Source organism: Leucoraja erinacea, chromosome 18, assembly GCF_028641065.1.
Source record: "Leucoraja erinacea ecotype New England chromosome 18, Leri_hhj_1, whole genome shotgun sequence".
Taxonomy (NCBI): domain Eukaryota; kingdom Metazoa; phylum Chordata; class Chondrichthyes; order Rajiformes; family Rajidae; genus Leucoraja; species Leucoraja erinaceus.
In genome coordinates this window covers 19,775,085-19,788,075 of record NC_073394.1, presented here as the reverse complement: position 1 = coordinate 19,788,075, position 12,991 = coordinate 19,775,085, and the positions used below count along the sequence as shown (strand labels likewise).

Genomic DNA, 12,991 nt, shown 5'->3' with positions numbered 1-12,991 from the left:
ATAATACATAGTATTGGCCAATAATATTTTTCAGATGTAAAAGCAACTGGCTAAGTTACTTGTTAACATCAGATAACATAACAATGCTGATCTCACTAAGGCTCGTTAAAAATGCTGGGACAGCTGCACACAATACAATATATAATGCATTCTTATTATTTCTAAAGCTTTATACAGTTGGAAACATTTGTTAAAAATTTAATTCAATAAGTGATGGCTCTGAATTTATCAATAAAGAATTGCATTAATTTATTTTTGCATAATTATTGCATAAAATAAGTTCAGTAAATGAACCTTTTATAACTTTACATATTTTGTGAAATGCTAAACCTATCAGTGAAATAACTATAATCTGTTGTTTTGACAATTTTCGGTACAACCTTACGTAACTGATGTTTACTCATTGAATTATATTCAATAGTGATAGTTTCAATATTGCAATTGACCAGTGAACTATTATGAAATTAAATGCAGCTAATAATAAACTTAAAATAAAAGAATGGAACTAAAACATTCATATTGCACATTAACATTCAATATATAACAACTTTCTGTACACAGAGACAGGTAGAGAATAATTATGAAACATTTACATTTATTTATAAGGACAGTTTGAACTACAACAGCTGTAGATTTTTATACAGTACAGATCTAGTTTTGTTTACAGAATAGATAACAAAGTTATTAAACCATTAAATACAAACTGCCTTCTATAAACCCAAATCTCATTCAATTATTAGTCATTATCTGCTCACAGGAGCAAAGTTGTAATGTAAAAATATACGTACACTTATAAATACAGACTTTGTCACTATCGACATATCATTAATACAATTTAAATACTCTGTACACCGTTACAAGTTAGTTATACTGAACATATGTCCTCACCAAAATCTGAATAATTAATTATAGTTTCTATTAAATGTAATTTTCTTCAGCAGCCTACCCTAGAGGATGAGGAGGATTTTTTGTTAAAACATGACTGGTCATAGTTCCCTGTACATCACTACAGCAAATCCCCTACAGAAATAAAACAGATGCAACATTTTTATTTTGCTCTCTATCAAAATATATTTGAAATATATATAATTAATATTTAGCTACTTGGGAGACCAAGTAGTTGAGAATAATTATTTTTTTATTCTATCTTCTGTACAACTTGTTATAAAATGTTCATGAGTATTAATCACAAAAAAGTTATGACAATCTAGCCAACATATGCATGGCTAAAAAATATCAGAACTGTACCAACTAAAAGTCCAAAAAATTGGAGCTATAATTTCGATTTTGTCACTACAGAATTTTTGTAAACACGTCATTGAAGTGAATGCACCGACATTATTTTAAGAAGGTGAAGTTAGTACTGAGGGCACTTAAAGCGAGAACCTTTAAGTAAGTGATTGAACGAACACTTCAAGCTCTAACATGAGTGTACCAAAAGATATTAAATGCTCTCATTCTAGCAAGGCAAGCCACATTTATTCCTGTGTCCTTTCGACTCTCCTAAAGAGTGTTTTAGAGAAAGAGCAGTTTTGGAGAAACTCCATTATCACCATTGAGATTCACAATACCAGAACATGTATTTAGATTAAGGTTTTATGATTTAAAAAAATTCTTAAGTAGCACTAAGCTACATAACTAATGAAATTAAATTATAAGTAGCATTTTGAAAGAAAGAATGGTAAGGAAGCCAGTTGCATCTCTTACCGTAAACTTCAAATAGTTACTCCAGCACTGCAAGTTTTTTTGTAAACCACTATCTGCAGTTCCTTGCATGTCCTCAGTACATTATCAGGAGCATTGAAGATCGGAAAACTGAAATTTGTGTAACTTGGCGGCAAATTCCACTTTTCCTTTACAATTTACCATCGCCTTTTCATTGCATTGGATACAAAACGTGTGACCCAGTTTTAGTCAGCAAGTCCAAATATTCATTGAGGATTTATAAATTGGACACACTGGTGTGTAGTCGTGTGGTGCGAATGAGAAAAACGGGGGCGAGAGAAGAAATGTTTGGAAAATAACACCACTGTTAAAAAGGGAAAATGGTCTCTATTGAAATTAGGAACAGAATGATGCCCACATTATCTACATGAAGTAATTGAGTATGAAAACAGGCTCTTTGGCCCAATTTGTCCATGCCTACCAACATTTATCATCTAAGTTAGTCCAATTTGCGCACATCCCTCTAAACTGTTCATATCCCTGCACCTATTCAAATGTATTTTAAATGTTTTTATTGTACCTGCCTCAACTACTTCCGCTGGCAGCCCATTCCATATACAGTACTCCTCACCCCCTGCATGAAAACGTTGCCCCTTAGGTTCCTATAAAATATTTTCCATCTCACCTTAATCTTCTCCCATCTAGTTCTTCAACCCTGGTAAAAAGAACTGTGCATTCACCCCTTTCTCCTTATGATTTTATACACCTCGTTAAGATCTCCCCTCAGCCTTCTGTGCTCCAAGAAATAGTTCTGGCTTGCCCAACCTCTGCCTGTAGCTTAGAACTTAAAACTAAGAATATTAAATGTACAATTGCTGATAATTAAAAATTCTGGAAAATGATTCCATACATCTATACAATTTGAACAATAAAACAATTTAAATTTAATCATACACCATTTGCCTTTGACGTACTGAGTTTTTTCACCTAAATCTGCTATCATAGATTACTTTTCAATGCGTGTTCATTTAGTTTTCCCCCACATGTATCATGCTATTTGCCTCAGATACTCCTTCTGATGTTTCATGTTCTGACCTGCCTTGATAAAGAAGCCTCTCCCAGGCTCACTTTTTGATTCATTAGTTGTTACCTTGTACTTTATAGTCCCTGGTTTGTCATCTCTCCTCACTTCTATTGTACACTTGGGATACAATTGTTACATTATGTTATTAAAAAAAAGCACCAAGTTGAACAGACAAAGAAGCCATTATGTCCACTTGGTGGTGTTATTCTTTGGTGCAGTTACTAAACTATTGGACTGACACCCTGAATTGCAATTCTGGTTTCTACCTGGCAATGTCAAATTTCTAATGGCCCAATTGAAATATTATTCCAGAAAATAAAAGCAGCTGTACTGGCACATTTGTTTACTGATGTACAAACAATGCTGCAAATTCTGAGCAAGAGAAGCAGTACAATTAAGTTCAAATATTGAAAAATTATTCTCTAATTTGTGATGTTCAGTCAACTGCATTATGAAAATGGTATATCTCTGCCTCTTTGTTCATCTACTTGGTGATACCAAGATGGAATTCTTGGATACCAACAATTCAACATGGAAAGTTGTCGTAATGCACATACTTTAACAATATGTGTGTTAATAATTATTAAATAGATATTAAACATTGTTATTACAAGTGCCACTTAATTCCTTCAGGTTTTAATTCATGGAGAATTAAAAATGTGAAATGTAACATTTTTCCTTGCATATTCTATTTTTATTCTTTATTGTTCATTATTTCTCATTTTGAATCCGATTTGATATTGATTTTACAGATTCTAATTTACACTTCCTTCTCAGTCATCATATTATTTTGCAATCATTCAGTTTATTTGGTTAAGAAAATATATGGTGGATCTTCCAAGGCATAAGCTTTTCTCTTGCTATATCATTGTCACACAAATAAAATCACAGTCGAAACAGTGGCAAATTAAAACACAACTTGTTAAATGATCAATAATAGCTATGTCCAATCTATTAATGTTGTTTCGCAGGATCATCTAAAGATCATAAATGATGGGAGCAGAATTAGGCCATTCAGCCCATCAAGTCTGCTCCGCCATTCAATCTATCTCTCCCTCCTAACCGCATTCTCCTGCCTTCTCCCCATAAACTCTGACATCCGTACTAATCAACAATCTATATATTTCTGCCTTAAAAATATCCACTGACTTGGCCTCCACAGCCCTCTGTGGCAATGAGTTCCACAGATTAACTACCCTCCGACAAAAGAAATTCCTCCTCACCTCCTTTCTAAAAGAGCACCCTTTAATTCTGAGGCTATGACCTCCAGTCGTAGACTTTCCCACTCGTGGAAACATCTTCCCCACATCCACTCTATCCAAGCCTTTCACTACTGTTTCATGTGTTTCGGGTAACAGAAACAAACTAGTTTCCGTTAGAAGTTCATAAGGAGCAAAATTAGGCCATTCGGCCCATTGAGTCTACTCTGCCATTCAATCATGGCTGATTTATCTTTCCCACTCAACCTCATTCTCTCGCCTTTACCCCGTAACTTTTGATACCCTTACGTAGCAAGAACCTTTCAATCTCTGCTTTAAAATTACCAAAAGTCTTGTCCTCCACAGCCGTCTGTGGCAATGAATAGTATAGATTTACCACCCTCGTGCTAAAGTTATGCTATTTATTACACATGGTTTGTTGGTCATTTTGCCTCAAATGTAAATTAGTTGTTGATTTTTAATTGATTTTGCAGACATTTCAAGGTATGTGAACAACAATCTGGATATTAAATATGGCTATTATCAAGTTCACTGGCACAACAAACACAGTAAATACTGATATTATTGCTAGTAAAAATAATATTGTGCTAAATCTTTATTACTGTAATAAAACTTCACAGGAATATTAGAGCCCACTTTACAGAAAAATAACTTGCAACAATATAATTTGATAAAGTCTAAAACGTCACAGTCTAAAAATCACAGCTGGATGGAAAATCATTTTACCTCATTATATCAGAGTAAGAAATCCAGAACGCTTTTGTTAAAGTATATTCATGTGATAAATAGGGGGTAATCCCATAATGTATATAAAAGAAAACCCAGATACTCAAAAAAACATATTTTTCATGCCCAGGAATGTTAATATCCGACACATGCACAGAATGTAAAGAGAGTAAACATTAAATTGAAGTGTGATAACCCTGTTGGTAGAAATTCTTCTCATGTTCCCAGGATCATAGATGGTATTACAATAGATAGTAGCAGCCAACTAGAAAATGCGTTAAAAAACATAAGCCATACATGTGCACACTAAAACAAATTGTGAACATACAGCTTTTTGGACTTTAATGTTGCACTGCACAAACTCATAAAGTGACTTCATCAGCAGTTGAATGCCAAGGACTAACATTAATTATGGGCTATCAATTCTCAACTCTATGTAACAGAAGGTAAACAGAAAACTGAGGAAGAGTATCTTTCTTTTAATTCAAAAATGTTATGAATACTGTGTTTTCTCAGCACAATATCAGCATGTTATTTTCAATCCTTGCTCACCGGCATTTGAAAAAATGTTACCAATTTGCTAATTTAATTTACAAGAATACTGTTTATGTATATCACAGACACACATATAAACATTATATCACATATATACAGACACACACATTGCATGTTATATACACATACACACACTCATACATACAAACACACACACTTTTTAGCAGCTACAAAGTAAATGCTGTGCATAATTCAGTGCACAGGCTTTATATACATTTAAAATTTCAGACACTATTTCAACTGCAGCTTAACAGTGCAAGTCTTGGCAATCTGCAGCAAAATAAATCAAACTTAATACTTTTCTTCTTTTAGAAAAAAAAGTTTGAAACAAGCATCATTCTTGGATAGGCTGCACAACACTGTACAACCAAGAACGATTACCTACAATTGACAACAACATTAAAAATCTGCACAGATGCATATTTTCTCAAACCTTACAATTGCCTTCCCAATCTTGGGTATCGGTTCAAAACAGCTCTGGGCATATATTATATGGCAAATAGCTCCTGTAACTTCAAAACAAGTTGTTGATTTCTACTAGAGCGGGTTCCCTTTGCAGTTGGAAAATTGGATGTTACGTATGCGTCATTTTTTTGTATGGTCTTCCGTTGGATGCTGGTGAATGGAGTTACATGTCGATACCTTTGACCAGTGACGTCTCCAGTGTGATATTAAATTCCTGTAAGGTTTGCAGCACTCTGATGAGAGAGTTAACTAGAGTGTGGTCTTTAATCAGAGCTGTATCTTCATACATCTGAGCAATGATGGGGCAATCAGCTAGCAGCGCAATCCAGTTGTGCAAGAGGTGATCCCTGTCAGATTAAAATAAGAGGCACAGTGGTAGATCAATCCATTCATTCAATTATGAGAGATATGATTCAGAAGTAAAAAGTCCTGAATTATTAATAAAATAACCAATTGAAAGATGCAGGTGAATAGTCAAGAGACAAATAGATTATTATAATGTCATGACAATTTAAATTAATAAAACATTTTGATTTCCTCCTTCGATATTTAAAGAGAATTGAAATGATTGATGGAATTTTTATTTTCAAATGGATAACATTCCTTGCTCTACCTGTACAAGAAAGTTTTGTAGTAAATGCCAACTATGTTCTGTGTGCTGAAGCAAAGCAAGAATTTCATTGTCCTGTCAGGGACACATGACAATAAACCCACTTGAACGTGAACTTAAAATGGACGAATGGACCTTTGACAATGAAATCTAAAGTTTCTTCTGTTTTTTTTTACTCTTTCATAAGACCATCTAATTAAAGTACTTCTCAATGCCTTTAATTCTGCTATTTTGCATTTAGGACATTAATGATTCCTGCACATGCCCTTTGGCCACAATATATATGCCAAACAGAATGCAAAGACTACCTCCATTCTGCCTGCACATCCTTCCACACCCTCCATATAAATATGTCTGTCCAAATGTCTCTATAGCGTTTGCCTCAACTACCACCTCCGATAAGGCGTTCCAGGCACTCACATGCCACTGTGTAAATAATTTGGCCCGCACATCTCCTTTAAACTTTGAGCTTCTCACCTAAAAGCTATGCCTTCTCGTATTTGATATTTCCATCCTGGGAAAAAGGTTCTGACTGTCTACCCTATCTATGTCTCTCATAATTTTATATACTTCCACCAGGTCTACCCCAACTTCCAGCATTACAGAGAAAACAACCCAAGTCTGTCTAACATCTCTCTGTAACTAACAACTCCTATTGAGGCATGGTTTTAGTAAACTTTCTCTGCACTTTTTCTAATACCTTCCTGTAATGGGGTGGCCAGAACGGCACGCAATACTCCAAATGCGACCTAACCAAAGTCCTATAAAGCAGAATCATGACTTCCTGACTCTTATACTCAATGCTCCAACCAATGAAGGCAAGCATACCAAATGTCTTGTTTAGCACTCTATGTACTAGTGTTGTGGCAGCCAGGGAATTATGGAATGATGATAGCAAACACAGTTCATTCACACTCACACTTCTTCAAAACACCTGATGCAATAATAAAACAGAGACACAAGAAGCTGCAGATACTGGAATCTTGAGCAAGACACAAAGTGCTGGAGGAACTCAGTAGGTCAGATAGCATCAATGGAAGCAATGGACAGACGACATTTCATGTCGGAACCCTTTTTCAGATTCCCTCCACACATGCTATCTGCCCGCTGAGTTTCTCCAGCACTTTGTGCTTTGCTGATAATAATAGGGCATCCAGGAGTCCACAAGAGACTCCTTTCCTGTTTCACGATACTGCTCAGACGCCCAAAGGATCCACCCTCAGTCCCCTATTTGCTTAATTTACATGTTTCCATTGTCAACACAATAAAACTTGTGAAATCAGTTAAAATTGATGATTGAGAGCATGGAAAATGGCCCTTCGGCCCATCGGGTCCAAGCTGTTCACATTAGTTCTATGTTATCTCACTTTCTAATCCACTCCTTACACAATAGGGACAATTTACAGGGGCCAATTAACCTACAAACCCACATGTCTGTGGGATCTGACATAGATAAGTTAGATAATAAGAACCTTTTTTACCTAGGGTGGAAATGTCCAACACTAGAGGGCATAGCTATAAGGTGAGAAGTTTAATGGAGATGTGTGGGGCAATTTTTTTAAATACACAGAGTAGTGGGGGCGTGGAACGCATTGCCAGAAGTAGTGATGGAGACAGATACAATAGTGGTGTTTAAGAGGATATTAGATAGGCACATGGAAGTGCAGGGAGTAGAGGAATATGGATCATGTGAGATCAGTTTAACCTGGATCATGTTCGGCACAGACAATGTGGACGGGGCCTGTTCCTGCACTGTACTGTTCTATGTTGTGCGGAAATCGGAGCATTTGGAGGAATCCCCGTGTCACAGGGAGAACATGCAAACTCCACACAGAAGCGGCCACAAGATCAAACCCAGATCTCTTGCCCTGTGAGGCAGTAGCTTTACCAGCTGTGCCACCGTGTCAACCAAAAATCATATGTCTTTGGTCACTACGTCTGATATCTTTGCCCTTTGGTCAAAAACTATAATGTGACTAGTTTTAGAAGGTATAAAGTAAGAATTCTAATCAACACTGCAGAATTCATTTGGTTTTGCCTAGAAAACAAAAGAAAAATAAGTTTCTTACCTTGCCCCCAGACACACAAGTAGTTGGAACTTTCCATCCTTGCCAATGTTCCGAGGGGCAGTATTAATGGCAGCAACGAAGGTGCAAAATTTCTTAGCCCGAGTTTGCCAGTTCTCTTCCTGGGTTTGTTCTGTATGTTCCAAACTCTCAAAGTAGACAAATGCTTTTTCTGCAAGCAATAAAAAAAAAAATTAAGCATTATAACTTTGGCCAGTTGACTTATAACCAAATACAGACTCTTCCTTTGTCCCACATAATGTTTCATATTATTTAGGACCATTTTTCCAACTCAACTTTCCAAGTCTATTTCTTACATTACTTTGAAACAATGCTGTATTTTGCCCACCTTGACTTACAAGCCAGCCATTTTGGAAAGTAATTACAGACTGCATCCTGCTCTGCAGAGATGTTGCCTGTCCCAATGTGTTACTCCAGCTTTTTGTGGCCATCTTGGGTTAAACCAGCATCTACAGTTCCTTCTTACACAGACTGCATCCAACTCATTAAACAAAAAATAAACATCATTGTATTTTTAAGCACTTAATTTCATTCCAATTAGAATCCAATTCACAATGGGCTTTTCTGAAAAATCTCAGCGAATTTACCCCACAGCAAATTATTCATAATTTATTTGAATGGTACTATTCAATTATTTTTACATCATACATACCCAAAAAATCCCAAATAAAAACACTTTTGAAGAGTCGCGGTGACTTGAATCCATGGTGGAACACCTGCTCTAAAGCTGTCACAAGTCCATTTTCCCCACAGAGTAGTAATGTCAGGCTGCCCCTCTACATCACAATCACAAAACAAAGTCAAACATATTGATTTTTAAGTACACCATAGCTTAGAAAACCTCCATTAAAATTAACAACTGATTGGAAGTGACATATTATTGGAGATATCAAAATAAGAGCTAAACATGTCAATTAAATTATAAGAATAATTGGAATCAATGCATTTAAAACTCAACTATGTGAAATCCAACAGGGATATGATGGTACTCAATAATATACCATAGTTGGATTATGTAATATTAAGACCCAACTTCAAGGGGAGTTCAGGTCAATAAGAAATAAACTTCCTATAATTCAAATTCACCAAAGCAATGCGATAGTAATTGAACAAATATCCTGTTTCTTTTTTAAAAAAATAACTATTATTATTTATTTTGTAATGTAACTGCAACAAAAATCCTTTTTAAAAAATGTCAATAAAATAAATTCTTATGCATTTGGGCAATATGAAACTTCCCTTATTTTGGAAATATTCTTTTTCTGATGAATATTTAAATACAAATTCCTCACCTCCTTCTCAGGCTTGTGAAAGTGTTTGACAATCCCATTGATGGCTTCACCTACAGATTCTTGTATTTGGCCAGTGTTTAGCTCTACAAGAATAAAGGAATCTCTTCAGAACAAGTTCTGCTTATTCTTTGTTGAATTTTCAAATATGATTGTTTACAGAATACAGACAGTTAAGGAAATCTACTAAAAAGATGAGTAAAAAATCAATAATTAGTATGGTGCAGCTAGTAGAGGCATTGCCGCACAATGCAAGAGACTCGGGTTCAATCCTGTCCTTGGACACCATCTGTGTTGACACCCTGTGCTGTATTGGTTCAATGGCATAGGTATAAAAACCTATTCAACCGTATAGGTTTCCTCTCATACTTCAAAGACATACGGGTAAATGCTTTCATAAATTGCCCCTTGTATGGAGGCGAGTGGTGAAATCTTGTGGGAATTGAGAAAGTGGGGAATAGAAGAATGGGATTAACGCAGGATTAGTGTAAATGGGTGGTTGCTGGTCAGTGCAGATTTGGTGGGCTGTTTCTGTGCTGTGTCTCTCTGTGATGCCAAGAGTAAAGAACTCAGTGAAAGATTACACCCCTTCAAATGCACGTCAAGTTGAGTTTATTATCATATGCACGTACTAGGATTGGGGGGGGGGGGGATCTTATAGAGACATATAAAATTATAAAAGGACTGGACAAGCTAGATGCAGGAAAAATATTCCCAATGGTGGGCGTCCTGAACCAGGGGCCACAGTTCTTACAATAAAGGGGAAGCCATTTAAGACTGAGTTGAGAAAAAAAAAATTTCATCCAGAGAGTTGTGAATTTGTGGAATTCCCTGCCACAGAAGGCAGTGGAGGCCAAGTCACTGGATGGATTTAAGAGAGAGTTAGATAGAGCTCTAGGGGCTAGTGGAATCAAGGGATATGGGGAGAAGGCAGGCATGGGTTATTGATTGGGGACGATCAGCCATGATCACAATTAATGGCGGTGCTGGCTCGAAGGGCAGAATGGCCTCCTCCTGCACCTATTTTCTACGTTTCTACAGTGAGGTACAAGTACTATGAAAATGTTGCTGGCAAAATCTTGCACAAAAATGCAGACAAATATGTAAAACAATTTCTACATAGATTATACATAAATTGTACATAACATTTCTAAAAGAGGTCTGAACAAAATTCATTAGTGCAAAACACAATGAAAAAGGTCCAAGGTATGTGGTCCGTTGTCAATGTATGATTAAAGTTCCCTAATCCCTAATGATCCCTAATGATCCCTAATTATGTATGCAACCTTCTTGAAGTAGCACCTCATGTGGATGCTTTTGATGATGGGGAGACCTGTGCCCGTGATAACAGAGTCTATCACTCTCTGTACCCTCTTGCTTTCCTGTGCATTGGAAATGCCAAGCTGAAGCCAGTCAGGATAATTTCTATAGGACATCTGTAGTTTTTTTGTTTGTTTTTTTAAATAAGAGTATTTGGCGACATACTGAATCTCTTTATATTTCAAAGGAAGTAGAGGCGCTGGGACGCCTTCTTTGAGATTACATCTTTGTATTAAGCTGGGGACAGGTTACCCCAGCAACTCCCAGGAATATGAAGCTGCTAACTCTCTCCATCACCGACCCACCAATGAAAATTAGCACGTAATTTCCCAACGTCCCAAAGTCAAGTTCATTGGTCCTTCAGTCGGAAGACGGATCTCGACCAGAAACGTCACCCATTCCTTCTCTCCAGCAATGCTGCCTGGCCCCTGAGTTACTCCAGCATTTTGTGTCTATCCTTGGTCTTGATGTTGAGGAGTGGTTGTTTCTACATCGCCACTCGCCCAGGTATTATATTCGGCCAGCTACTATGATTCAGCCAACCACCATGGCATAATCAGTGAATTTACAGATGCCATTGGAGCAATGCCTATCCACATAGTCATGGGTTTTAGGAGAGTAGGGTAAAGGGCTAGGCACCCATTTGGATGGTCAATGAGCAGGAGATGTTGTCACCGATCAGCACTCCAAAGACATGCAGGTTTGCAGGTTAATTGACTTCTGTAAATTGTCCCTAGTGTGTAGGATAGAACTAGTGTACGTGATCACTGGGAGGCGCAGTCTTGGTGGGTCAAAGGGTCTGTTTCCACGCTGTATCTCGAAAACTAAAAAGTACTGAGCCATTTTCCCCATGATCTTTGTAGTCTAGATCTTCCAACCTACCTCATTGGGGAACCTGGCTTTTCTTTTATGTACAGAGTATTTGTAACTGTAACTATAATGCTCGAATGCTGTAGCGATATATTCCACAATGCAAAAGTGTTCAACCAATCATTTCCCTATATTAATACTAGCAAAAGTGTTCAACCAATCATTTCCCTATATTTATACTAAGATTTTGAAATCAATTATTCACCGGAGATGAACCCGATGACTCGAGACTGAACCATTGTTGGATATTCTGTAGAATCCACAACAAGCAAACAATTTAAAATATTTTTAAATAGTCCTTTCAAGAGAAGAATGCTACATGGAAACATAGAAAATAGATGCAGGAGTAGGCCATTTGGCCCTTTGAGCCAGCACCATCATTCAATATGATCATGGCAGATTATCCAAAATCAGTACCTTGTTCCTGCTTTCTCACTATATCCCTTGATTCCGTTGTTGTTGCTGCATATCCATTGAATTGAAATTGAGATTAAAAAATACCTTTCCTTTCACAGTGCTTTACTTCTGATATCGCCTTTTTAGATACGTCTGCTTCACTTACTTGGTCTATTGGCAGGAGTTATATTGACAAATCTCCTTATCATACTTGGGGATTGCTGCATCGGGGGAGTGCGACAGTGACGCTCATCGGTTTCCAGAGTGGCAGATGCAAGCTCGCCAACAAGAATCCTTTCCAGACTCCCATCATCTACTCCTTTTCCGAGCCACCTGCCGCATGGAAATCTGGCAACAGAATAAATAGAATGGATCACATTATGCTGCAGAACTGACAAATCAATGCATATACATTATTATTGTTCCCCTTCAGTTTCTCTCCTTTTAAACCCATCTATTAATAGGAACTCCTCAGGTTCCTATTAAATCTTTCTCCTCTCACCTTAAACCTATATCCCCTTATTCTTGATCCCCTACTCTGGGTAAAAGACTGTGGATTTACAGCATCTATTCCCCTCATGATCATATACACCATTATACATGCATATATATATACACACACATATACATACACACACATATGCATACATACACACACACACACACACATACACACACACACATACACATATATACATACATAC

At 36.8% G+C, this 12,991-nt stretch overlaps 1 protein-coding gene across 8 annotated transcripts in view; it reads right to left on the bottom strand.

Annotated features, from left to right (window-relative positions):
• Positions 1-1,348: 1,348 nt before the first annotated feature.
• The window catches only part of dennd5a (DENN/MADD domain containing 5A), an 85,797-nt gene continuing 74,154 nt past the window's right edge, over positions 1,349-12,991 (bottom strand). For all 8 annotated transcript variants that reach the window (XM_055649474.1, XM_055649480.1, XM_055649475.1 and 5 more), the window contains 5 exons: positions 12,454-12,635; positions 9,705-9,787; positions 9,065-9,188; positions 8,395-8,563; positions 1,349-6,062 (listed from right to left, as the gene is read on the bottom strand). In XM_055649474.1, coding sequence (XP_055505449.1) covers positions 5,879-6,062; positions 8,395-8,563; positions 9,065-9,188; positions 9,705-9,787; positions 12,454-12,635 — 742 coding nt within the window. In that variant the 3' untranslated portion in view covers positions 1,349-5,878. The remainder of the gene's footprint in view (positions 6,063-8,394; positions 8,564-9,064; positions 9,189-9,704; positions 9,788-12,453; positions 12,636-12,991) is intronic.